Genomic DNA, 27,675 nt, shown 5'->3' on the forward strand with positions numbered 1-27,675 from the left:
TGCATCAGGCTCCCGGCTCAGCTGGGAGCCTGCTTCTCCCTCTCCCCCTCCCTGTGCTCACTCTGTCAGATGAATAAATCTTAAAAAAAAAAAATTAAGGCATTGGCACCACTCCCCGCTTGGTCTCTGAAGGTCTCTGTTTGCTGGTGCTCTGTGGTAAGCACAGGTCATGACCTCAGGCTCACGACTTCTAAGTGGGTCATTCTCCTCGTTCCTTTCCTGACTCTCCATTCCTAGGGAGCTCGTGGGCTTGGTGGTCGGCGGCCACGAACGTGCATCTGAAGCTTTTGAGGGAATGCAGCATGCTAGGGAGCCACGTCTGGTTGTTAGAGCAGGAAAATTCCCAGTGTCTGGAATGCACTTCGGAGCCATGGTCCCCAAGACCCAGACCAATCAAAATCAAGTCAGAGAAAGACCCTGTTGAAGGAGTTACTTTTGTAAGCTCGTTAAGTGGCTCGTTTGGTGACTTTATGTAGCCAAGTTTCAGCTTCGCCAGAAATGTGCAACACGCAGTGTTGGCCAGAGCGCAGACACCTTATTCAGCTCAAAGATAATCAAGAGCGATCCTATTATCAGGAACAACTTTGGCCTTGCAAAGATGGCTACCCCTGGTGAGATCTTGTTGTGATTTCGGGCACATCTGATTCAGATAATCGTAAGAACATGGGGGCATGAATGTACTATGATTTGCATCAGTATTTGTGTCTAATTGGGCAAGTAGAGTTATAATTGGAGAAAGGTACACACAAGGCATGAATGTGATGGCCAATGAAAGTCAGATTCCTTTAAGTGACTTCGAAGGTGGAGGGGGAATAGTTGGAAATAGGAGAGAGATGGGTCACAGGGAGGACCAGAGGTCTCTAGTATCATGGACAGATAGGAGTTTTTGATGACAAATCCAGCAGTCTGAAAGGTTGGCCCAATTAGCAGGAGCCTAGAAGATACAGTAATGGTGTTACCTTTCCAGGCCAATAGCAGGATAATGGAAAAGAGAGAGAACAAAGGGTTTCATGTTTAAAATACAATGTCTTGATCTGGTATCTTGGGAAGAAGCAGTCTACATCTCTGATGTCTGCGACTTCTCTTCCTCGTCAGTTTGTTTCAGAAGTCTCCAGGGTGTGCAGAGGACCAGATGGCAGGTGGAGCCTTCTTTTGCTGTGGGATGTTACCCAGCATTCATTTCCCTTAGCTGTGGCTGCCATCTAAGTAGTGAGGACGACTGGTAGTCCCTTACAAGGAGATTGGAGAGCAGTCTTTGTTCTAGTGATTGCAAATCAGAAGGATGGGAGAAAGTTGGAAACATTAGGTCAGAGAGTCACAGCCAGATATTTGAGCTAGAAGAATTCAGGATCCACTCCAGTTTACAGGTGTAAAACAAATCCTCAAAGACAATAGGAGTAGAATCTAATGTCAGGTGCAAAAATAATTTTTCTCTCCACAATCAGTTTTTTCCCCCAAGGTAATCACAGTAAACTAATTTGTTTTTATTAAACTGGGTCTGATTATTTAGATAGTGCAACAAGAATAGCAATTGAGAGTTTATATAAACTCTTTTAAAGGCTGCTTTGCTTGACCTTTTCCTTAGGAATTTCAGATTGAACTTTTAAAAGCCTCTAAAGCCAGGAAGCCAAGCCAAGGACTGTCATCAGATGTTACCTGCAATATTTATAGTTTGGGTGAATTCCTCCCTCCTTGAGATCCCCCCAGATGTGCTGAGGTTCCTGGATCTACCAGGCAGTGACCTTCCTTACTTACCTGGTGCGGCTGCCAGGAACCCTGTGAGCAAGATTCCAGAGGATTTATCCAAGCAGTTCCTGAAAGCTGTGCGGTCATATCTGAATCTATGCAGGTCTCTCTCAAATATGACATTCCAGTCAAACCCTTGGTAAGATGGCCAGTGTTTCCAGGTATGTCCTTTACATAGAAAACAGATTTTTAACTTACGCAAAGGACTACCTATATTGGCATGAAAAGAATACTCAAGAGTTTCTGAATTCTGGAGGGAATAGGTACAGAGAAAAGGTCAATATTTCATCTTTGTTTACAAAGCTATACTTTACCAAATTGCTGTAGGTCATAGATAGCCTACGAGAAGACATTTCCTTAAGTCTGGGAAAATAAAACATTAAGGAACTAGCAGTATTTCAAACAAAAAGTCATAAAAAATCATAATCATCCTCGTGAGTTCATTCATTCCCATATGTTGGTACTTGTTGTACTTGAACCCAGTTTTCCTATTAGCTCTGAACATTTGTACCCAGTTTAGTTGTACGATTTTTAAGTTATCAGAAAACTTGTACTTTTAAAGTCCTTTTCCATGAATCTCTTTGAAGCTGAAGCATTTTGTAGGAACGTTTTTGCAAAAGTATCAGAGTAAAACAACAAGATAGCTTTTTAATAATAGCCATTCTGACAGGTAGGTGATATTTCATTGTGGATTTGACTTGCATTTCTTTGATGGTCAGTGATATTGAGTCTTTTCACGTGTCTGTTGGCCATCTGTATGTCTTTTTGTTCCTATCAGGTTCTGAATATCAACTTCTAATTTGGACAATTTCTGACCACAGAGCTACTCAAAAAATCCTTTCAAATGGGAGCACCTGGGTGGCTAAGTCAGTTAGGCATCCGACTCTTCATTTCGGCTCAGGTCATGATCTCAGGGTTGTGAGACTGAGCCCTGCATTGGGTTCCATGCGGAGTGTGGAGCCTGCTTGGGATTCTCTCTCCTTCTCTCTCTCCCCCTCCCCTACTCTTGCACACGTGTTCTGTCTCTCTGTATTAAAAAAAAATCCTTTCGAATGAAATTTGCCACGATTCCCATCCCCATCTGGCTTATATTTTTTATTTTTCCCCAGGCAGTAATTTTCTTCAACTTGTATTTTTAAGCCAAAAAATTGCCCCCCACCCATGAAAGCCTGGTAGAAAGGCAGCTTCTATGGTTAAAGTATAAAAGTCGGCCAGATACAGACAAAGAAAAAATAATAGACACTAACAGAGGCTGGAAGAAGTGGGGAATGGGGAGCTATTGTTTAATGGGTACAGAGTTCTGTTTGGGATGATGAAAAAGTTCTGGAACTGGATAGTGGTGATGGTTGTAACACATTGTGAATATACTTAATGCCACTTAACTGTACACTTAAAAATGGTTAAAATGGTAAAGTATCTTATGTATATTTTACCACACACATACCCACACGAACCAGAGAGACTTCAGAGAAATGTGAGACACTGTTAAGATCATCAATATACAAGTAATGGGAATGTAGGCAAATTTATCAAAGAAAAAAATAGTTGAAAAAGACCCAAATTTGCTGAAAAACAGTAATCTTTACATCCAAATTCAGTGGACTCCAAGTTCATGCACTCAATGGACAAAACAAGAGATCAGTGCCCAGACACATCATTATAAAATGCTGAAACACAAGGAGAAAATCTTGAAAGAGCAAGAGAAAAATGACTCATCATATACAAGGAGACCCCACAGCATCAACAGCTGACTCGTCATCAGAAGCAGTGGAGACTGGAAAACAGTGGAATGGCATAGTCAAAGTGCAGGGAGAAAAACACCCTGGCAGCTAAGAATCTTATATCCAGCAAAACTATCTGTCTTTCTTCCTTTCTTCCTTCCTTCCCTTCCCTTCCCTCCCCTCCCCTCCCCTCCCCCTTCCTTCCTTCCTTCCTTCCTTCCTTCCTTCCTTCCTTCCTTTCTTTCTTTCTTTCTTTCTTTCTTTTTTCTTTTTTTTTTTTATTTCATGTAATTCATGTGAGAGAGAGAGACGGAGTGAGCACAAGCAGGGGGAGAGGCAGAAGAAGAGGGAACAGCAGGCTCTCTGCTGAGCTGGGAGCCCAAAGCAAGGCTCCATCCGAGGACCTGTATATCATGATCTGAGCCAAAAGCAGACACTTAACCCTCTGAGCCACCCTTTCAAATATGTGAAAATGTCTTTCAAATATGAAGGTAAACATTTCCAAATAAACATAAAGTGAGAGAATTTGTTGCTCAAAGAGCTATTTGATAAGAAATACTACAGGAAGTTCCTCAGCTGAGAGCAAGTGACCCCAGAACGTAACTCAAGTCCACGTGAAAAAATAAAGAGCACCAATAAAGGTAAGTAATTATAAAAGCTAGCATAAACACGTATTTCTTCCACTTTCTTAACTGATTTAAAAAGCAGTTGTAGAAAGAAATATGTATATAATTGTACTGCTGGCCTGATCGCATATACAAATATACAGTGTATTTGGAACTTGTACCATACACAGATATAAGATGTCTAACCATAATAGCACAAAGTGGAGGAGAAGGAAATGCAACTATATGGGAGTAACATTTCTATATGTCACTGGAATTAGGTTAGAATAAACTTGAAATATTCTGATAAGATGTATATGGTAGGCCCCTAGAGCAACCACTACGAACATAACAAAAACATGTAGTGAAAAAAATCATTAAAGGAATTAGAATTTAACACAAGAAAATATTCACTTAATACAAAGGAAATCAGTAAGGAGGAACAGAGGGGGGAAAGACATGAGACATACAAGAAACAAAAAGTAAAATAGCAAAGATAAATCCAACTATATTGACAATAACATTAAATGTGAATGGATTAAGGAGTCCAATCAAAAGGCAGAGATTGACAGACTAGCTAAAAATTTAAGCTCCAAATACAGATCTTCGTTGACTTCCGGTAGGGTTATGTCCTGATAAACCCATGGTAAGTTAAAAATATGAACCATAAGTCAAAATACATTTAGGGGCACCTGGCCAGCCCAGTCGGTGGAGCATGCAACTCTTGATCTCAGGGTTGTAGGTTCAAACCTGACATTGCATGTAGAGATTACTTAAAAAAAAAATCTTAAAAAAATGCATTTAAAAATTACAATACATTAAAAAAATACCCCTAACCTACAGACTATCATATCTTAGCCATGCATCCTTTAAGTGCACTTAGAAAACTTAGATTGGCCCATAGTTGGGCAGAACCACCTAACGCAAGTCCTATTCTATAATAAAGTGTTGAATATGTCATGTAGTTTATTGACTATACTGTACTGAAATGGAAAGCAGAATGGTTGTATCAGTTGTTTACCCCCGTGATCACATGGCTGAGTGGATGCTGTGCCTTGCTGCCACCCAGCATCACAGGACAGGGTTGATTCACACAGGGAAAAATAAAAATTCCAAGTATGGTTTCTACTGAATGCGTATCGCTTTCACACTATCGTAACATCAAAAAATTGTTAGTTGAACCATCGTAAAGTTGGGGACTGTCTGTATATAGTGACTACATGAGAGACACTTCAGATTTGGAGATGCAGAGAACTTGAAAAAAAAATAATGGGAGGGGCGCCTGGGTGGCACAGCGGTTAAGCGTCTGCCTTCGGCTCACGGCTCAGGGCGTGATCCCGGCATTGTGGGATCGAGCCCCACATCAGGCTCCTCCGCTATGAGCCTGCTTCTTCCTCTCCCACTCCCCCTGCTTGTGTTCCCTCTCTCGCTGGCTGTCTCTCTCTCTGTCAAATAAATAAATAAAATCTTTAAAAAAAAATAATGGGAAAAGGTATGTCGTGCAAACAGCAATGATAAGAAAGCTGGAGTGGATTTGCAAGTATCGGACACGATAGACTCTAAACATAGTGATAACGAGTGTCGTTTTATAATGACAGCAAAACTGAACTGCAGGGACAAGTAGACAAATTCAACCATCATAGCTGGTGACTTGAATACCCCACTTCCAATAATGGAAAGAACAACCAGACGTGATCCACATGGGAATAGAAGACTTGAAAACACAGTGAACCCCCTAGACCTCAAAACTGTGTATAAAACACTCTACACAAAAACAGCGGAAGACCTATTCTTCTCAGGTACACATGGAACATCCTCTGATACACCCCATTCTGGGTCATAAACTAAGCTTTGGAAAGGAAAAAGGATTGCAATGATACAAGATATGTTTCCTGACTACAGTGGAATGAAAATTGAAGTCAAAAATGGAAAGAAATTTGGGAAACTCATTTTTTGTGGGAATTAACCAACACAGTCCTAAATAGCCAGTGGGTCAAAGACAAACTCACAAAGAACATCAAAAAATACTTGAGATGAATGGAAATGAAGACACACTACACCAAAAGTGGTGGGACACAGCAAATCAGTCCTTAGAGGGAAATCAAGCTGTCGGCCATCACCACCAGCCATTTTCTAAACCGTTTCCCTCTTGCAAAACTGAAACTCTCTGCCCCTCACCCCTCTAGCCCCAGCCCCTGGCAGCCATCATTCTACTTTCCATGCCTGTGATTGTGACTAATCCAAGTGTGTTATGTAAGCACAATCACAGCACTTGTCTTTATGTGACTGGCTTATTTCACTGAGTAGGACGCCCTCGAGGTTCATCCATGTTGTAGCAGGGGTCAGAGTCTCCTTGCTTTTGAAGGCTGAATATATTCCATGGTACACACACCCCACGTTCTGCTTCTGCACTCATCTGTCAGTGGACGCTTGGGTTGTTTCCACATTTCAGCCCTTGTGAATAGCTTCTGTGGACATGGTGTATGCATCTCTCTTCAAGACCCTGCTCTCCAGTTCTTCTCTATACCCAGAATTGGAAGTGCTGGATTGTGTGATAGTTCTATTTTTAATTTTTTAGTGTGTGCTAGCTTATTAAAGGATATGACGAAGGATAGGAATCAACAGCCAGATGGAATTGGTGCACAGGGTGAGGTAGGGGAGAAGGGCTTGGAACTTCGGGTCCCCTCCAGGCACGTGACGCTCCCCACATCTCTACGGGTTCATGAGCCCAGAAGCTCCGATTTTTAATTTTTTGAGGACTCAACACACTGTTTTTCACAGCAGCTGTACCAATTTATGTGACCGCCAACAGGGCAGAATAGTTCCAGTATCTCTACGTCTTCGCCAGTGCTGTTACTTTCTGGGTTTTTTTGTTTTGTTTTTTAAATAGAGCGGCCATCCTAATGGTCGTGAGGCGGTATCTCCTGGTAGGTTTGATTTGCATTTCCCTAACGGGTGGTGATAAGCATCTTTAATGCTTCTTGGCCGTTCGATTATATCCTTTGGAGAAATGTCTATTTAAGTCCTCACACAGTTTTAAATCGGGTTTTTCGTTTTTCACGGCTGAGATTTAGGAGTTCTCTCTACGTTGTGGATATTAATCACTTATCAGTTACATGATTTGCAAATAGTTACTCCCATTTTGTGGGTTGTCTTTAACTCTGATAGTGTCTTGCAATGCACAAAACTTTTAAATTTTCATGAAGTCCGATTTGTGAGATTGATTTGTATGTTTTCATTTCATTGAAATTCTGAACATTCCGTTTTAGAGCTGGAGGGAATGTTGAAAAGCGGACTGGTATTCGTCCCTGACAGGGCAAAAGAACTGGTGGTGGTCACTCTTGTGAATTGACTGGCAACAACTCTGACAGTAAGGCAACTATGGACTTGTCTTAGTGGCCTCAGACCCCATCTACTGTTAGGACTGCCTTATATAGGATTACAGGTCCTAGGAGTCTTAAACATGTTTTACCTGCATGCTTAGGGTAAATCCATTGCCAAAAAACTTCAGGACAAAAGTCGCCTTCTCCAAGTGCAGCCTTTTTGTGTGTTAAGTTCTGTGTGTTCCTCAGCATCAGCAGCTTTGTCATTGACTACTTCTAGTACATGTATGGAATGTTCATCTATATATTTATTATTAAACTTAGAATTAATGTAAGCTCGAGTCTCAAAGCTCCCAGCTGGTTCAGAATGTGGTACAGTGTAGCCGGAAGCACCCGAGCTTTGGAGGCAGGCAGGTCTGTGTTCAAATCCCACTTAGGCACTTGGTTGTCTAATATGGTACATATGCTGCTCGACCTGTGTGTAAGTTCCCTAGCTAGGGTGCACCTGCTTCCCAGGGCGGCTGTGAAGGCCTGAAGAGCAGATAGGAAACACACCCAGCACGGTGCTTCCGGCGGTGTAGCTAGTAACACAGGGTTCCTTAGAAGTGGAGCTCCGCCGTCTTTTGTGCACGAAATACAAAGAAAACAAGTAGCACTGGTTACAACACATTTATTTACGTACCCTGTTGTGTGAGCGGGAGGTGCTTTTCACTTCCAATAATTGAATTAGGTTATAACAATTAAAATTCCAGAAGGCAAACTAGGAATTTATTGGTGCTCATGAGCATAAGTAAACAGACACGGTACCACATAAAGGAGTTTCAAACACTTCTAAACTTTTGGTATAGCTTTGAATATGGACCGGTATACTTTGGCAATGGACCTAATAGATTTCCAATAAGCTTCTAAATCCCATGGTTCCCTTCAGACACAACAGGACAAATTTGGACTTAACTTTTGAATTTTAGGAATTTAACAAAGATTCTTAGGAAGCTGGAAAAGGCCAACGTTACTTAAGCCTATACTTACCGTGAGTACAAAGTACTGCTATTAAAAAGGAAATGGTGGGTAGCAGTCAACCGATTGCTAGTTTCATTTTTTAGATTGCTTTAGTATTTTTGGAAAAGAATTGACCTCAGATGGAGGGCTACAGAAGCTTGTTATTTCCGAGGAGTTTTAACTTAGTAACCTTCCGTGGACTAGTTTAAGGGACTCAGGTCTCAGGAAATTGGACGGCATTATCAGATCGGACTTTATGTTATCAATAGCCAGTTCTGAGAGACTGCATCATACAGGACGTTTACTTTTCAGGATGCCTCTATTCCTGGCTTCAGATCATACTTCCGTGATATTTTGAGAGGTTTGGATAAGTGTTAACAAATGGGTACTCACTGCTAGGGCACGATGTAAGAATGTGCTGATCACCAAGGATGAGATTTTACATTACGTTAAATTAAAATTTTATACTGTTGGAAACAGACAAGATCAGGAGTTCCTAGATCCTAGAAAATATTATGGCTAAGGAAATAGAGAACTCAGGAAAGGGATCCACCTCCAAGAAACTCTTTCAGTAAAACAGAATTAAGTGCCCTGTCTTAGGAAACACATCATATGTCGTTTCTTTGGAGATTAAAGTGCAGGCTATGAAATGGCATAGAAAACAATGCATAAAATAGTGCAATCTCAAGGTGCCATGGTTTTTGCTTCTCACACATAGCCTCTGTTCACATGTCCATCTTTTCTTAAAAAAAAAAAAATCCAGCTATAGTGACACCTTTAGCTTATTTATTTAGGCATGACTCATACTGTTTTACCCACCTTTGGGGCTACACAGAATATGTCAACATTTTAACAAGTAGAATGATAGCGCATACACCTTGAAACTACTAAATAGAGATTAAGGCAAGCCCCTGTAAAGTTCAGTACTCCAAAAAACACGTTTTACAAAAAAACCAAAAAAAAAACAAAACCAAAAAAAAAGCTGCTTCTAAAACCAGTGGCTTTGGACCAGATGGCACCCCAACAGTTTTTAAAACAGTATGATGCATTACTGTGACTGTGCGTCTGCCCCGGTATTTCCAGGCTCTGTACAGAAAACAAGGAGCTTGAAAAGCCGCATGTCCTGAAAGAATTCATATCTCAGATTACGTGGAAACTGAGCCGAGTCCGTGTGGGAGAGATGCGGGGGGCCCTGGGCAGTGAGGCGGGGCAAGTCCCCGTCCTTCCTGACGCCTCTTCCCCGTGGGCGCTGAGTCATCATCGATTCACAAGTGGGAGTGACCCGCTAACACAGAGAAGTCTCCTCTGAGAAACGGCCCAGGAAGAGGACCCGAGCAACTCATGGCATCTCGTTCCAGGACAACAGAACGCTTGCACACGGCGCCAAAGCCGCCGGTGTCTAGCCCCAGGCGAGACGGTTCCCATTAGGGAGGCTCGTCTGCAACGTTCCCGTGGCGTGTCGGTTTCAGCTGATGGAAGGGATTGGTGATCTGTCGAACCCTAAATGCCACTATGCTATCCAAAAGCAAGTGTAACAGCTATCACATTGGTCAAGGCCACAGCCTAACGTGTTTTTTAGCAAGATGTCTTAGGTAAGACTTTAACAGAAAACTGAACTGTAGTGCTTTCTTCACCTACTCTTGTGGAACATTCGTGCATGGACAAGAGCAACTCCTGGGCCTTACGGACAGACAGTTACGAGCGAATCCTGTAGAAACTGGGATTTTGAAACAGAAAATCGACCTTCTGACAGTGTGGATGCTTCCTACAAAAGCCAAATGCCCATGCTAACTAATGGAAGACTCTACACACGTTTAGGGTGTCTAGGTGTAGTTTAAGAAGAAACCCAGGAAACTTTAAATAATTCATGAACAACTGCTAATCATCTGAGGTTGTATCCCTTTGATGCATAAGGATCCTACTTTGTAAACCTGTAAACATGTTACCTGGTTAAAGAGTCTTCCTATTACCAGGAAGGCAGACTATTCACGGCCATGAGTACTCCAGGAGGCCTCCCCAGAGTTAGGACAGTATGGCTGAATCCTAGGATTACAAAAATGACACCTGCCGAGAAAACAAGTTCCAGACGGGGACTTTTATGGATGACCTTGGCTGACAAATGTTTTTTGGAAATTGTTTATTTTAAAATTACCTTCCCAACAAACCATGAAACACTTGGATGTTATATGGTGGGTTTTTTTTTCATTGAAAACATACTACATTGTAAATGGAGTTTCCAAGTCAGACAGAGAATTGATCAAAATCTAAGGACAGTATTATGGAAGGACAATCTTAAAAATGGGTAAGAAAAAGGTTCGTTTGGTGAGGTTAAAGGATGCATAACCATGTCACGGTGGACGGGTAAAAAGGGCGGTAACCTTGTGCTTTTATTCAACTAAGGTACTTACCAAAACCTTAGGTTTTATGCAGGTGTCCGACTCCCACCTGGACAGGGATCATTTTTTATATTACACCTAAACCTATTTTAAATAACTGAAGCCCAAGGCAACAGTTGTTAAGAGTTGATAAACGAACTTATCAGTCAAATAATAACTACATAATTTAGTACATTAAAATAAAACGAGGACAGTAATAGCTGAAGGTCTCAAAAATATACAACTGGGGAAAGTAACCACTGTACACAATTTGGAGGTTGTTAAAGTGACCGCTTAGAAGGGTGAACAGTGCAAGACATGCTTTTCCAGTTACACGCTCAAAACAGGAGTGCAAACGAAATTAAAGCTTTTGTTTAAAGTTGTAGGATAAGGAAAGCTTGAAATTAACATTTAAAAGCTTCCCTCAGGTCATCCCCCAGAAATGAAATGATCGAAATGCTTTTTCATAGGATTTTCTTCAATGAGCCTTCTTTCATGGCAAAACTGCACCCCACCAGTGGGTCCCCCGCTCACAGCCGTGGTGATCACCACACTGATCCACGAACACACACGGTGGTGAGGAAGGGCCACTGCCAGTCCCCAGAGGTCCGACACTGAAAGAGCCTTGGAGTTTGGGGTTCTGCCATGGCCACTGTACCTGAACCCTACAGAGAACAGAGAAAGCGATGGGCTTTAATGCTCCCTCGTTCCCCTAAAACTGGAGGACAAATGGACTAATTCCTCCCTGGAGGCAAGCTGTCGTGGTGGTGGAAGATGTTAGGCTCTCAAATAAACTAATGCTGCTCTAGAAAGTGGAGAAGTAGAGAGGTTCAAGGTCAGTATCAGTGCAAGAGCTTTTTACGTGAGCTGACTAGGCGATGCGTGCATGCATCCATGCAAATGCAGGGCGTGGCCCCAGAAGAGAACTGAACACATGTGGAGAACAACTGGATAAGTCCCTTGCCAGTAGTTTATAAAAATATATAGTCAATACTGTAGGGGCCCCTCCTACAGTCAATACTATGGAAGTCCGTGTTAGTTACCCATTACTTCGATACCAAAAAGCATTTACTACTTTTCAGACATTCCAGACAAAGGTCACTTATAACAAAAAGTCAACTTTTTTTTTTTTTTAAACAAGATACTGTCCATTTAAAAAGTAGGTCTTTTCTTTCAAGTGAAACAGGACATTTTCTGTATTCAACTTAACTTCTAGTCTGTCCAGACTGGTTTGTTTCAGATCCTTCTGTAATAATGTGCATATATGCAGGAACAAATAAACTTACTTTAAACAGTATCTGCACAGAAAAAAAGTTAACTCCTCAAAACATGATAGGACAGGTCTGGTTAGTACAAATCTATTGCAAAGTAAAAAGATTCTGTGCATCAGTTCAACCAGGAGAAGTGGGAGAAGACTGTCCCAACCGTGAGAGTCCGAGTTGAAGTTGTGTTCCTTCTGAAAGCCCAGGAGCCTCAGGGGTGCCGTGTGGCCCCTGGCGTCCTGATGTGCGTGAACTGCTTCAGCTGCTAAGCCGCGTCTTCCTCCGGAGCTAGAAACAACCCCCTCTCCCCCTTTACTTTCTATTCCGGAGCCGCTTGGATTTCCTAAGGGAGTCTATGGCTTCTGCTGCCTTTTTCCGTTTCCGAGGAGACTCTTCGTTCTGCCCAGCCCCTGAGGAGTTTCCCACCGCGCTCTCCATGACCTCCCGCAGTTTGCGCTCCAGCTCCGCCAACCGCGCGTTCTGCTCGCCTATGATCTGGGTCTGCTCTAGCAGTTTCTGGTCCTGGTCTTGAAGCTGCTTCTGCTGTTCCTGCACTTTGGTGCGAAGCTCGGAAATTTCACGCCTGAGAACAGTCACACCGGCACCGTTTGTCTTAACCTGCTGCTGGAGTTTGGTAACCTCTTGTCTTGAAGGGTTTTGCTTGGAGAAGAGCTGCATTGTTGTGAGGGCTGCGGAAGGTCCCGGAACTGCGGAGAAATGGTTTTAAATGGTCAATTCATCACTTAAAATGTCTCATTACCAGTAATACTTGATTAAGCTTCTTTTGAAACAAATATCCTTATAATATCACTTCCGATAATTTTCTCTTGGCAATCTACTTGGTTGAACGGATTAATCAGACACCCATGTCTTAACAGTAAATGAGTCTGAATTCTGATGCTCGGGTTCACATGGCAATGTGTGATCACCAGGAAATGGAGAAGGGCATTTAACAGCATAAACCTGTACTAAAATATGAGAAGACATTTTAAGACCTACTAAGAAAATGCAAGCAGTAAAACTAGAATAGTTCTATTTTCTATGTTCTTTCACAAGAGCAAATGTTAACATTCGAGTTCTAAAAGTACAGGCCTATCATATTTTTAAGTTCTCTCTGCACTTAGTTTTATGCAAGAGCTCCCACGTTAGCCAAGAGGGATACCACCAAAAAGTGGGTCATATCACACACGATGATCATGAAGAATTTCTGATGTGATGTAGGAAGACGGCTTTGGAATCATTCTGTTTTAGGAATACTGTTAAGGTAATATTGGCATAAAAATCACTATCGTAAACTAATAACCTCCTTTTTAAAAAATGTTATCTCTTAAAGGTTTTCTAAAAGGCCTAGATGGATACATTCCTACCCTAAACTCGTCATGACTATTTTCTCCTTGTACATACACTTAATAACCAGAACATTTTCCTGGACTGATGCATTCTTCCTTCTCTCTCTGCTTACCTTTATCTAATTTCCACTAACACATCAAGCCTTAAATCAATTCTTACCTCTTGTGAACTCTCAGGCAGACCAGTCAACAATGGTTCTATCCTCCTTAAGATCCTGTCTCTGCTACTCATTTGGCATTGCAATGGACCCTTCTTTAAAATATTTCTCTTGCCAACGATAATTTAACTGTGAGTCTGGATATGTCTTACCTTTTGACATAGTAAGATCCTTGAGAGCAGACACCACGTATTACACTTCCTTTTAGTCTCCACAGGACACAGTACAGTGCTGTGCGCATAATAGGTACTCAAATAAATAATTGATGTATTAACGCTGAGATGTCGTAGGCTTTATGATTCAATTACAGACAGCCACTCGGTTACCCCACTCAGCACTCCAGGGAGCTAACTCATCCGAACAGAACAAAACGTCTTACTAAAAATGCTTTCCTGATTTAAAGTATTTGCAAGGGTTGAAGATACATGGAACAATTTGGTCTTTCAGCAGATAAGGGCACAAATCTCTCGGATTGGATATGATTTTGCAAAACAGCTACCACAGATGCAGTGATAGGGTTCAAAATAGCCTTACGCACCCTGTTTTTTAAAGTAGTAGCTAGATATTCTAGGGGCTGAAATAATTAAGTGAATATTCCATGGAGAATTTTTTGGGTTTTATCTGGTATTTATTTCATTCTGTTTTAGCATAATGGATATTAACTGGTCAGAAACATAAAACAAAAACAAAAACAAACCCCCACAAACAAAAATACGGCATTTTACCCAGGAATTCTAATACACTTATTGTATGTCAACAGTTGTGGGTACGTACAAAGATGTGCTACCAGATTGTTCTTCAAAGTGTATTTAAATACTGCGGAACGAGAGACAAATGTGCTCAACAGCAGTGGATTAGTTATACAAGTTATGGTCTGTGATCAATGTGCCATTAAAAATCATGTCGCACATACTATTTACAGACACTGAAAAGGTCACAATGTAGGATTAAGTGTGGGGGTGGGAAGCAAGTTAGGGAAGGGGGTCTGGGTGTTACTTTACACTGAGCGTATGAAGAGCTACCTGGAGGAGAGCCCATGAGTCTTCCAGACACATCTGATCCTGGTAACTTCCTCTTTAGAATGGGCACGATCTTCTCATCGAAGTACTCCATCGCCATGGACGAGATATCCCTTAACTCTTGAAGTACTTCATGAGCTCGCTGAGGGGCTCTGGTAGAATTGACGTATCTCAACACACGGTAAATCTCATCAATCACCTAAAATAAGGAGTTCTCATTAGCACTTTCCATTTTGTTTTTAAAAGAAAACGGCTCAACGGAGAGAATGACCACCTGTTGTGCAATCTGGGTGAAGACCTACGGGGCGACGGGACTGAGGTGCTGGCCGCCGGTGGTAATACCGTCTGTACCGCATGGCTTTGGGCTTATTACAATCCTTCATGTGTTTCATACGCACATTTATTAAGATTTTCTGTACCAGGTGCTAGGGCTAAGGAATCAGGATTAATAAAATACAGTTCTTGCTCTGAAGGCAACCACAGGGCAAAAGACGTGTAAATAAAGGCTAGGAAAAGGGATATACAAACTGCTAGAGAAACCAGAGGACTAAACTATGACACTGAATCTGTCCGCGAGGAGGGGTAGAGGAATTGACTCAAACCCACTTCACTCCAGCCTGACGGTTTCCCAAAGCCCTGGGGACCCAGCCTGACTTCCTGCTCTGGGACCAGGCGCTCTGTCCTCAGAGCTTTGGTTTCTTCTTAAACCTACTATGGGTTGGGATGAGGTGTCCTCGGATCCCCCTCTCCCGCTAAAGGGTAGTAAGAGACCCTTTCTCACTTTAAGTGTAATTGCAATGGAGAGACACAGACCTAACATACATGGTGAAGAAAAAAAGTTCTGACCACCCTAGCTCCTAATCCTCCTGCTGGAATGGCAGCTGAACCTTCTTTAGGCATTTAGGGCCTCAGCTCTAATCCCTAGAACTAACTGATAAATTGCACCTGTAAACTAACTTGTACTACATTACCACCTTTACTGTTTTTGGTCTTTGAGATAATAGTGTGAAAGCAAGGTCTCTCTCTCCATTTGCTCAAGTCTTCCATTAGGAAAGGTAACATTTCTAAATTTCACTATAGAGAGATTATGTTACTCAGTGGGATAATCCACATTTTCAATAAATTAAAACCATTCTCTTTCCTCTGTCCCAAAGTTACGTGCGAAGGACAAGATGAAGGAGAGACGACTCACACTGCTTCTACCATTCAGAGTGACCGGTGGCTGCAATGGCACATATTAGGAAAAGCATGGTATTGACCCAATTTTCAAAATATTCCACCCTCCAAGTGGGTTTAATTACTTTCTGAAAATAACTTTAGCAGCAAGAATGTAACAGCATGAGAAGTCTTGAGGTCTACTGGAAAGATCACAGGCCTTAGGCTGATCACTTAAACTTTTATTTTTTAAACTTTTTTTTTTAATAGCTTGTAATTTTCTACTTCTCAGCAGATCATTCCTTCAATCCTTTTTATTTTTTTTTTAAGTTTTATTTATTCTTTTTAATAATGCCTATACCCAACGTGGGCCTCAAACCCAGGACCTGGAGATCACATGCTCCACTGACTGAGCCCGCCGGGCACCCCTGGTCACTCAAACTCTCAATGACTGTTTATACAGCTTTCAAATATGCTGCATGCTGAATCCCACCTGAGCCCGAGGTGATAAGATAATATTTTACAAAGTATGGTACTGACCAGATACGGTGCGTCTCTAATGCTCGCAGCATGTGTGAAACTGGCACCGTAATAAATGACACACTCCTGACTGGACTGGAGCCTGTGGACTATTGTGAGAGAGAATTTCTATCTTGTGAAATCTGCGGAGCAAAGTTCCTATTAGAAAACTGAACCTCGGGGTGCCTGGGTGGCGCAGTCGCTGGGCGTCTGCCTTCGGCTCAGGGCGTGATCCCGGCGTTCTGGGATCGAGTCCCACATCGGGCTCCTCCACTGGGAGCCTGCTTCTCCCTCTCCCACTCCCCCTGCTTGTGTTCCCTCTCTCGCTGGCTGTCTCTATCTCTGTCGAATAAATAAATAAAAATCGTTTAAAAAAAAAAAAAGAAAACTGAACCTCCATGTCCTAATTTTTTCTCACATTCCTTCTTTTTGTTCTACTTGAGATTTCCTTAACTTTCTCTTCCACCCCTTTTAATTAAACGCTTTTTCTATATTTAAAAAATTTAAGTGCACTTAAAAATTTCTGATTATTTCTATGTGGCATGTGTTTGACTCTTTTTTTATTTCTCTCAGAATATTAATCATATTCTTTTCTAAGTCTTATATTTTCATGTGTTTTCTCAAAGGTATTTTCTCCCATTTGTTTTATTCTGTGTTTCATATTAGTCTGATGAGTCGCTGCTCTCCGCTCATATTTAGGAACCCAGCACGCAGACAGCTCACCAGAACCCCCCTGCTTAGCCCAGAGGGCAGGAGGGGTGGGGGGGAGGGAAGAAGGGAAGGGAAGGGGGGAGGGGGGCCAGGAAGGGGGGAAGACAAGGGGGGGCAGGGTGGGGACACCAGGAAGGGGGGGCGGCCGCAAAAGTCAACGCAAGAACAGATTGCTTCTTTTTTCATTTTAAAGGTTCAAGGACCATATATACTTATTTTGGGACAAGCACATAAAAAGAAGAAATGTTCCCAAATAATACTGATTTCTAAGAACATCGTCATTTAGAATCGATTTTAAAAGAAACAAAAAGCACAACATTCTGGAAACATTCAATAAACTCAAATTGAAGAATATTTCTCAAAATAAGAGACCCATGTTCTTCAAAATTTAAGATCAAGATACACAAAGGAAGCCCGGAACTGCTGCACATTCAGGCGGTTACAGAGTCTAGCGTGACCATGGACTGGGCTCTGGACTGAGAAAAAGAGCAGCGAGGACGAGTGTCACCGCTCAGTGGTGAAAGCTGATGTGGGCTGTCAGTGAGAGAGGCCACTGCACCAAAGCTACATTACCTGATTTGGTTAACTGTGCTGTGGCTCAGAGAATGCCCTTTCTCAGGAAATACATCAGAATATTTCAGAATAAAGGGTCACAGTATCGCCACTATTTTGAAATGGTTCAGGAAAAAACAAAAAACAAAAAACCCACCACATACTTAGAGAGTAAAAGCAAACGGGACAAAAGGTACATAACTGCAGGATCTGGATAAAAGACCTACGGAAAATCCTTATACGATTCTTGCAACTTCTGTGCAAATGTTAAATTGCATCAAGACAGGAAGTTACCAGAAACAAAGAGATTACAAAATGCCACACCGCCATTTCTCCCGCCGCCTTCCTGGCCAAAACATTAAAAACCAACCAACAAAACCTAATTCGAAGATTTTAAGTTTGTTCAGAAAAATCTAGCATTTACACTGAAAATCCTGACTTCTGGGAAGCACTGGGTTTCAATAAGCACAGAACCGTTACCAGGGCCACTAACGACACCTTAATTAAGAAGAGGGACTCAACCCATGTCTTTCTTCATGATTATATTTCCAAGAATGGTCAGTTGGCCTCTGTTCACCTGTGTGTTTCAGTATGTGTGAACTGCCAACATGGACCCTGAACTTACTGTATAAAGTGTGACTTCTCTATGTCAGAAGACTTGGAAAGTGTCCAGAGGAGTGAGCCCGGCACCTACAGTCTCTTAGTTCTGACAGAAGATGGACGGAATATCAATACAGTGGTCAGGGTCGGCAGCTGGGGCTGTTTCTGTTCATAAAGTTTTATTGGAACACACGCGTGTATTTCCCACATGCTGTCCGTGGCTGTTTCTCAGAGCTGAGGAGCTGAGAGAGACCACGTGGCCTGTAAAGCCAGAAATGCTTACTATCTGGCCCTGTTTGCTGATCCCTTTCCAGGATTGACAGTGGCAAACTACCAACCAGTCTGAATTCTTCAGATTTTAATGTCCTTGTGATCTGTGTGGTCTCCCTGTCCAGAGACCCTTTAAACCCCTTCCGTGAGTGACCTAGTTTTTCACTCAGTAGGAGGGCAATGACCTAGCTGTTTGAAGTTGGAAAGGGGGCCTGTAGGTTTAAATCATTTTTAAATACAGAGCTGCGACCCACCGCCTGTGTCAGCCCCCCTCTCTGCAGTGCTTGGAACTTTCTAGAGGCCAGCCCTGCAGAGGACGCTGCCTCCCAGCTCCCCCGCGGCCCATCTAGGCTTTAACTTCCTCAGCTCCGCTAAACCACCTACCACTTTCCTGTGCACTTTCCAGCTTCCAGAATTTTGTTGCTGCTGCTCTCCTGACTTCACTCTCATGGATCTCGGTATTTTTTTCCTTTTTAAAATCAGCTCCTTTACTAGAAGAGCAAGCTTTGGGAGGAATTCGAGGTAAACATGTATTCAATCTGCCACCTTTAACCTACCACTTGATTTTAGGAGTAAATTTGATTGCTCTTTCAGGAATAATTTTATTTTTATTTTTAGAGGGGGGAGGGGCAGAGGGAGAGAGAGAATCTCAAGCAGGCTCTGTGCTGAGCGTGGAGCCCAACATGCAACTCGATCCCACGACCCTGAGATCACAACCTGAGCCGAAATCAAGAGTCAGATGCTTATTAAGCAACCGAGCCACCCACATGCCCCAGAGAATAATTTTAAAAATGCTTTTTTCCCAAGTGTTAGTTTAATATTCCAAAATTTTTGATATACATCAGGCATTCCAATTTAAACTATAATGCTGATATTATCCAGGTTCACTTAAGTAGCTTGTGAGAGTAATCTGCGAATGAAATGTTTACTACAGACATGAATTCTAACAAAACCATAAAAATGAGTTCTTTTATGAAGTATGAAAGTTCCTGAACTTTTAAGTAAAATCCAGAAGCAGGATCTAGGGGAATATAAGAATAACCTAATATAGGGGTGCCTGGGTAGCGCAGTCGTTAAGCGTTGCCTTCGGCTCAGGGCGTGATCCCAGCGATCTGGGATCGAGCCCCACATCAGGCTCTTCTGCTGGGAGCTTCTTGCTTCCTCCTCTCCCACTCCCCCTGCTTGTGTTCCCTCTCTTGCTGGCTGTCTCTCTGTCAAATAAATAAATAAAATCTTAAAAAAAAAAAAAAAAAGAATAACCTAATATAGCATATATTCCAGATCAAGATTATATGTTATACTGCCAGAGAATTATTATTATTTTTTAAAGATTTTATTTATTTGTCAGAGAGTGAGAGAGCACAAGCAGAGGGAGCAGCAAGCAGAGGGAGAAGCAGGCTCCCCGCTGAGCAAGGAGCCTGATGCAGGACTTGATCCCAGGATCCTGGGATCATGACCTGGGCTGAAGGTAGATGTGTAACCGACAGAGCCACACAGGCATCCTTGAGACAGAGAATAATTTTATAGAATGTACTCACTTAGGCACGTGGGGATTAAATGCCACGTCCTTCAGTTCTGAAGACAGACTGTGAGGAGTTTAAGGCTGAGAAGTACAAAAGGGGAGCAATCATAAAACAACCCCAATACTGCAAAGTGTGTTAAGTTAGTCGTTTTTGTCTAAGCAAGCTAAAAAGTACCAGCTACATGAAAATAAAAAGTAACATTCTGAAAAAAAAAAAAAAAAAAAAAAGTAACATTCTGGGTGGTGCCTGGCTGGACTGGTAGGTACAGCAGGCAACACTTGATCTTAGGGTCATGAGTCTGAGCCCCATGCTGGGCTCAGAGATTACATAAATTAAAAAAAATAATAATAAAGGAAAAAAGTCATAATCTGAGGATACAGAGTGTTTGTTGTTTTAGGCAAAATATAAGCTATAACAAAGGCACTTTTAAGAAACAAAGTAATTCAAGAGGAATTAAGTGTGATAAGAAAAACAAAAATCATTTCTGGTTTTTTGTTGTTTTTTTTCGGTGGGGTTGTTTTTCAGGTTTATAGGAGAGAAGTTAGGGTGAGTTTTTGTGGAGACACGGGTACTATTAAGGAAAAATCAGAAGGCTGGTGCGAAGCTTCTGTCAAACACTGAGCCTCAGCGTTCTTATGAAGGGCACAGGAATAGACCTTGCACAGCCGTGATGGAAAGGAAAGGTGTAAATCTGTGTTCAACAGCACTGTTCTTGTGCTGCCATCCAGGAACTACCTATTCTCGCCAAATCTGGAAGTATCTCTCTTCATGAAACGCTTCTCACACAAAACAAAAACCAGCTGGTCCCTCCCACTCCACCTCCCCCAAATCAGAACAATCTTGAAGGCAGGGACGGTACCTATCTTGTTTGCTGTTGATCCTGAACAAAGAGTAAAAGCCCACATATGTGTTTTTAAGCAGGAACTCCTTTTTTTCTTCCTATTTATGGAACTAGTTTGTTAACTGGAGCTGAGGATGAATTCCTAACAAGCTTTTCTGAGCAACAGCAGATCTCCTACTGTATGTTTTCAGAATGAGACTGTTTGACATGGAGATCACGTGTGATAAGGATTTGTATCAGTTACTGTACAGAAGCTGAACAAATCCACTCACAGGACTCATTGCAGAGAGGCGGGTCCAACTCTGACATTTAAACAATCGCTTTATCATAATTTAAGCAACTCGATCCAGCTGTCTTGGCTAAGCAGTTCTATTTTACCTTTCCTGGGATGAAGCAACAGAGATTGGAATCCACATACTTCATGAAAGTCATGTTTAACAGTGAGAGCCTTGTTTCCACAGCAGCAAGGATGTCTGCGTGACGAGCTAACGAGTGGTTTCTTCTTTCCGACTCCCTCCTAGAATAAGAAGAAAAGCAAGCGTGAAAGAAATACTGTGAACTAAATGGTAAGCACTGAAAATGCCTCAATGGGATTTCTAACAGTCTAACATTTACCTGTTAATTTGATATCTACAATTGGGTCAGAATTTAACCATAATCATCAATGAATTGCTATGTCCAGAAATCCCTGCCAAGGACTAGTACTCACTGATAAATTATTTGGAAGAAAAATCAGTTTTTTTTGTTTTGTGTTTTGGCTGTATCAAGCCTAATGGCCATTTGAATCAAAAAAATCAACAGAAATGAAAGAATTACACAGGGACACGTGGACAAGGGGCTGTGTTTTTACCCATAAAATCAGCTCCCTTAAACTTTTATTTTAAAAATATTTTTTAAATTATTTATTTATTTTAGAGAGAGAAAGAGACAAAGAGCAGGGGTTGGGACAGAGAGAGGGAGAGAGAAACTCAAGCAGACTCTGCGCTGAGTGGGGAGCCTGACACGATTCGATCTCACCCTGAGATCATGACCTGAGCCAAAACCAAGAGTCAGGGGCTTAACTGAGCCCCCCAGGCGCCCCTAGCTCACTTAAACTTTTAAAGTTTTATTGAGAAATAATTCATATAAAATTCACTTTTAAGGTGTAGTAACTTCATGGTTTTTAGTATATTCACAGAGTTGTGCACCCACTATTACCATTTAATTTCTAAACATTTTCACAACCACAAAACGAAAGCCCATAACTATTATCAGTCACTCCCATTCCCCGCCCTTGGCAACCACTAGTGTAGTTTCTGTTTCTATGGATCTGCCCATTCTGGACACGGCAGATAACTGGAGTCGTATGGTATGTGGCATTTCGTGTCCGTCTTCTTTCATGTAGCACAGCTCTCAAGGCTCGTCGTGTTGAAGCATTATCAAGGACTCCATTCCTTTCTACTGCCCACTAACATTCTATCATATAGACGTGGCATCATTCTGATGATCCGATCATCAGCGATGACTTTTGGGCTGTTTCCACTTTCTGACTATTATGAAAAATGCTGCACAGAACACTTATGACTCATGTGCAAGTTTTTTTGTGTGGCTCTATCTCCATTTCTTTTGGCTATATACCTAGGAGTGAAATTGCTGGGTCATTTGGTAATTCTGTGTTTAGCCTTTTGAGGAACAAAGTGTTTTTCTAAAGTGGCAGAACCACTTTATAATCCCACCAGTCATTTATGATGGTTACGATTTGTCCACATCCTTCCCAAGATTTTCTGTCTTCTTTACTCTGGCCGTCCCAGTGGGTGTCCAGTGCTCTCTGTGTTCTGCTCTGCAGTGCCCTGGGGACCACTGATGTTGAGCACCCTGTATATGCTCGCTGGCCTTCAGTTCTTCTTCTTTGGAGAAACGTCTATTCAAGTCCTTTGCCCACTTTTAAACTCGGTTCTGTGTCTTTTTATTGTTGAGTTCTAAGAGTTCCTCACATGATCTGGATCCAGGTCCCTCACCGGGTATTTGAGCTGTTAACTATTTTCTCCCCTCATGTGGGTTGTCCCTTTGCCGTATTGACATCGTCCTCTGCGGCACAGAAGTTTAAATTTTGATGAAGTCCAGTCTGCCTCTTTTCTTTTGTTATTCATGCTTTTGGTGTCATAGGCAAGGAACCACTGTCTAATCCAAGTTCCTGGAGGTCAGTACAGTTTCCACGTAAGGGTTTATGGTATAGCCCTGACAATCACACTTCAACCTATAGTCTATTTTGAGTTAGTTTTTGTAGGTGGTATGAGGAAGGAGCCCAACTTCATTCTTTTGCATACAGACACCCAGCTGTCCCAGCATCATTTGTGGAAAGCATTATTCTTTCCCCATGAGTTGTCTTGGCATCCTGGTTGAAAATCAACTGACTAAATATGTAAGGATTTCTTGTCCATACCCTTGGTTCTACTCCCTCGGTCTACACATCTGTCTTTATGTCCACACCATGCTGCTTTGATTACAGTAGCTTTGCAGTTAGTTTTGATATTGGAAAGTGGTAGTACTCTACCAACTTTCTTGCTCTTTTTCAAGACTGTTTTGATTATTCTGAGTCTTCTGTATTTCCTTAGGAATCGTAGGATGAGCCTGTCATTTTCTGCAAAAACCACAGCAAGGATTTTGACAGGGATTGCACTGAATGTGCATATCAGCTTGGGGAGAACTGCCACCTTCAAAGCAAAAAGTCTTCCCATTCATGACCATGAAATGTCTTTCCATTTAAGAAGTCTCTTTAAATTTCTTTTACCAATGTTTTGTAGCTTTCAGCAGACCAGTCCTCTGTTATAGTCATTACTAAGTATCTTACTCTTCTTCATGATAGTGTAAATGGAATGGTCTTTTTTTTTTTAAGTAAGCTCTATGCCCAATGTGGGGCTCGAACTCACAACGCCGAGATCAAGAGTCACATGTTCTCGTGGCTGAGCCAGCCAGGCCCCAGCCCCCTTTTTAAGTCCAGTTGACACACAAGGCTACATTAGTTTCAGGTGTACAACAGAGTGGTTCAGCATCTCTATAACTTACGCCATGCTCACCCCAAGTGTAGCTGCCATCTGTCACCATACGATAGTATTATACTACCATGGACTGTATTCCCTATGCTGTACTTTTCATCCCCGTGACTTTTTCATTCCATCACTGGAAGCCTGCATCTCCCACTCCCCTTCACCCGCCCTGCCCATCCCTGCATCCTGGAACTGCCTTGTTTCTGGGTTGTATATACAATTACACAACTCCTTTAGGCATATTGATCTTGCATCCTGCATCCCTGCTGAGCTTATTTATGGGCTCTAACAATTAAAGGACTCCTTATGTATATGATCACATATATCTGAGATCTTGTCATCCATGAAGAAAGAACACAAATTCTTTCCTTCTAATCTGGAAGCCTTTTATTTCATTTTCTTGCCTAACTGGTGTGGCTAGAATCTGCAGTATAATACAGAACAGAAATGGTGAGAGTGGATGATCCACAGTCAAAATCACCTATTGTGATCTGGGTACCCTTCCCTATAAAAACTTAGAAACCATTTAATATGTACACTTACCCAAATTAAAAAAAACAAAACCAAAAACAACAGGGGTGCCCCATGTTGGGTATAGCCATTACTTAAAAAACAAAAAACAAAAAAACCCAAAAAAGCAAAAACAAAACAACCAAGAAACAAAGAAACTTCCCATTTGTAAATTATTGCCACCACTAGACACAACATACCTTGGAAGTTGTGCTTTAACTTGTTTCTGACATAGATTGTGGTATCTCTCCACTTTTAGAAATCCCTGATTCAACATTCTCTGGCAGACCAAGTCCATTCTTTTACAAACCTACAGGAAAAAGGAGGAGAAAGGAGAATTTTAACACGTAAAACCCAAAAAACAACAGACAATTAACTTAGACTCCTGTTAGCTGAAAGTTGTCAGTACTGTTCCCCAGCCTGCTGTCTGAATCTCTAAACCAGTACACACAGTATATGTGTATATATATGAGGTGAACCCCTCATGCTCTATAACTCTTGCAGCATTACGTTAAGAAATTAATACTATGTGTAGGCAAGGAATACTCTACCTTTATTTTAGGTATCAGTTGAATGTTCTGAATGTATCCCCACTACTATGGTCAGAAAATGTGGTGCTGAAGATCAGTACAACAACATATTCAAAAAGGTTTTTAATGATTTGGGAAAAGAAAATTCTCCGTTAGCTCAAAATGTGTATTCAAACTTAAAGCCCAACCTCTCACAAAGTTTATATGGATCTATAAGCAGAATGAGAATCTTATTTATTTCTACTAGTCAGGGTTAACTACAGTTACTCTATACTAGATACTGTCCTATCCTCCACAATATAAAATATTTTAACATATGTAGCAGAATCTGGACTATTTTGAATCTTTAAGGAATACTGTTTTTATACAGTAAAAGTAGAGGATAGTAAGTCAGAACACCTGAATTTGAACCAAACTTACACATTCTTGAGCAAGTCAGCTACCTGAAAGCCTGAGTCAGCCTTCTGTAAAATGTGGATACTAACTCACTCATAGGGATATCATTAGGATTAAATGATACAATACACGCTAACATCACCTTGATAAACTCTAAAGTGCTCTGTAAAAATTATGTTAAATAAGTTGTTTAACTTAGTACTAACTGGAAAACCTTGCTCCATGGGTGCTCTATTGCTGAGACATGCCAGCATCTTTGTTACCTTAATGAAACCCAGTGCACAAAATCCTTTTGTTCTTTGATCCCTGAGAATTCTGCAGTGACGCAGAGGCGTCAACTTGAATGTCAGTGCTCACTGTACAGATGTGGATGTTGAAAGTGCAAGACAATGAAATAAATCTAGATCAGGGCCAAGGCGATGATTAGGCGGGGGTTGTCCTATGCTTCTATCTCTCCTTGCACCTAAGCACAAATGCTTGACAAATACTTGTTGAAATTGAAATGCTGATGAAACTCTTAATATAGGTGCTTTCTCCTGAGAATACACAGACACAAATTCTGGCAAACTGGATTGAGGCTAATGAAAGCTGTAATACTCTAGTATTAAATACCATGTACTTCCTAAATCATAGCATGCCAAATGAAAGGTATTAAGGAAAACACTTCTTTCCCATTTGAAAATAAAAACATAGCCAATTTTAAGTAATGAAACTAAGAGTAATGCCTAACGATATTTTAGCATTTAGTGGGATCTATTTCTAACTGAACTAAAGCAGTTGTCAACATATGCTCAAGGTCTATTAAAAAATAACAATAATAAACTAATACATACCAACATAATTTTTAAAGTTTATTTATGTTTTTTAGTAATCACTACACCCATCATGGGGCTTGAACCCACGACCCCAAAATCAGGAGTTAGAGTTGCACACTTCCCTGCCTGAGCCAGCCAGGCACCCCAACATAAATAACTTTTAAAGGAAAAATAACTCTTCTAAAAATATTAAGTTACATTTTTGCAAATATCTTTGATATGTAGTATTAGAGAACAGAAATGAATTGCCATATCTGCTTTTGCATTCAATCTACTTAAGTATTACCTTAGAAAGTTCTAGAAAAACATAATACACAAGTACACATTTCATGAGCTATTGGTATGCTGACATCATCACATGTCACAGAGCTCCTGGAAAACTCCACTGTCCACTTGTGAAAGGCAGAAATAACAACTTAGAACTAATGAAAATACTTTAGATCTTACAACTCCCTGAAAGGGCATTGGGAACTGCTCTGGGAGCCCGAGACTAAACTTTAAGAACCAGTGCCCCATTCCTGAATAAATATGTTGTCACAAATACTGGTACTGAAACTTTTACGTGAGGAGAAAGAAAAAACCTTTTATTATGTTACTGAGTTATTATGTCTATATGGGTGATGACGGGAAATACTCATCTTTCACAGTAGAAAGTCAACAGATAATATCGAAATAATATCAGCCCAAAGACTTGAAAGTGGCACCTCTGGGGAATAAGAACTGAAGGCTATAAAAACAATTTTTTGTCGTTGCCAAAATTATTTGAGGTGAAGCACGTTCTAACACAATCTGGTAGGAAACACATCTTGTCATTGTGGACTCTGCAACCTTTTTGATAATTTCTGAGACGGAATAATAGAAATAATTTCTTAGCAGCAATAAATTTACAGAGAAAAAATTAAGGTCAAATATTACTGTAATAGTTTCGAAGGTACTGCCTAAATTACTTTATTATTATACTAACATTTTGCTGCACCAAATCCACTAACTACTAGGAAATAGCCATCTTCCAATAATCCAGAAACTCAGCTCAGTGCCTGAGTAATGACCAGTACAAGTATCTGAGTAGTGGGTGATGAGAATGTGAATAAATAAGCAGATAGGGTCAACCAAGGAAGACTTCACATGATACAAGATTTGAATTAGCTTCACAAGGAGTACAAGGACTGCCAAGTTAGAGGTGTGGCCCGTGCAAAGGCTAAGAGTCTGGAATGAGTAAACCACTGGCAAGCAAACTACTTCTGAGCATAGATCAGATGAGCAAGCAAAGCTGAGTGGAATAAAATCTCCCATATTTTAAGCAGGGAAATCAGATGGTAATGAGAAATAACTTTAAAAAGATCACCAATTTTTGAAAGATCTCATATAGAGAGAGTTGGTCATTTTTCTGTAAGAAACTATAATATTAGGACTAAAGACTTGGTTCTGGAAATTTCACATGGGGATAGCTGAAATCAATGTAGATGAACCCCCAAATGAACAAGTGTAACATAAGAAAACAAAGGCTTATAAACAGAGTCTCAACTGACATTATCGTTAAAAGCTGGTAAAAAGAGAAAACAGGAGGTCACAAAGACAGACAAAAGAGACTAGCACCATAAAAGCTGAAGTCAAAAATATTTAAAGCATTAATCAATATTGTAAGAAAAGAGCAGCATCTAATTTGGTAT

At 41.1% G+C, this 27,675-nt stretch overlaps 1 protein-coding gene and 2 long non-coding RNA genes across 4 annotated transcripts in view; 1 reads left to right on the forward strand and 2 right to left on the reverse strand.

Moving 5' to 3' along the window:
* Positions 1-8,047: 8,047 nt before the first annotated feature.
* FBXO28 (F-box protein 28) overlaps positions 8,048-27,675 on the reverse strand; it is a 28,332-nt gene continuing 8,704 nt past the window's right edge. Inside the window, exons 2-5 of the mRNA XM_026509486.4 lie at positions 24,465-24,574; positions 21,107-21,245; positions 14,561-14,756; positions 8,048-12,738 (exon numbers count right to left, since the gene is read on the reverse strand). Coding sequence (XP_026365271.2) covers positions 12,344-12,738; positions 14,561-14,756; positions 21,107-21,245; positions 24,465-24,574 — 840 coding nt within the window. The 3' untranslated portion in view covers positions 8,048-12,343. The remainder of the gene's footprint in view (positions 12,739-14,560; positions 14,757-21,106; positions 21,246-24,464; positions 24,575-27,675) is intronic.
* Positions 14,534-18,886, forward strand: LOC125283471 (uncharacterized). Of its 2 annotated transcripts, none has more exons than XR_007191370.2 (3): positions 14,534-14,876; positions 15,712-15,808; positions 17,136-18,886. It is a non-coding gene; the product is annotated as an uncharacterized LOC125283471 (long non-coding RNA). The 2 variants fall into 2 exon arrangements; XR_008960537.1 differs by having other exon boundaries at positions 14,534-14,892; positions 17,136-17,395.
* LOC130544330 (uncharacterized) lies at positions 16,847-20,106 on the reverse strand. Its single transcript, XR_008960536.1, has 2 exons — positions 19,903-20,106; positions 16,847-19,575 (listed from the first exon to the last, which is right to left on the reverse strand). It is a non-coding gene; the product is annotated as an uncharacterized LOC130544330 (long non-coding RNA).

The sequence above is a fragment of the Ursus arctos genome, unplaced genomic scaffold, assembly GCF_023065955.2.
Source record: "Ursus arctos isolate Adak ecotype North America unplaced genomic scaffold, UrsArc2.0 scaffold_2, whole genome shotgun sequence".
Taxonomy (NCBI): domain Eukaryota; kingdom Metazoa; phylum Chordata; class Mammalia; order Carnivora; family Ursidae; genus Ursus; species Ursus arctos.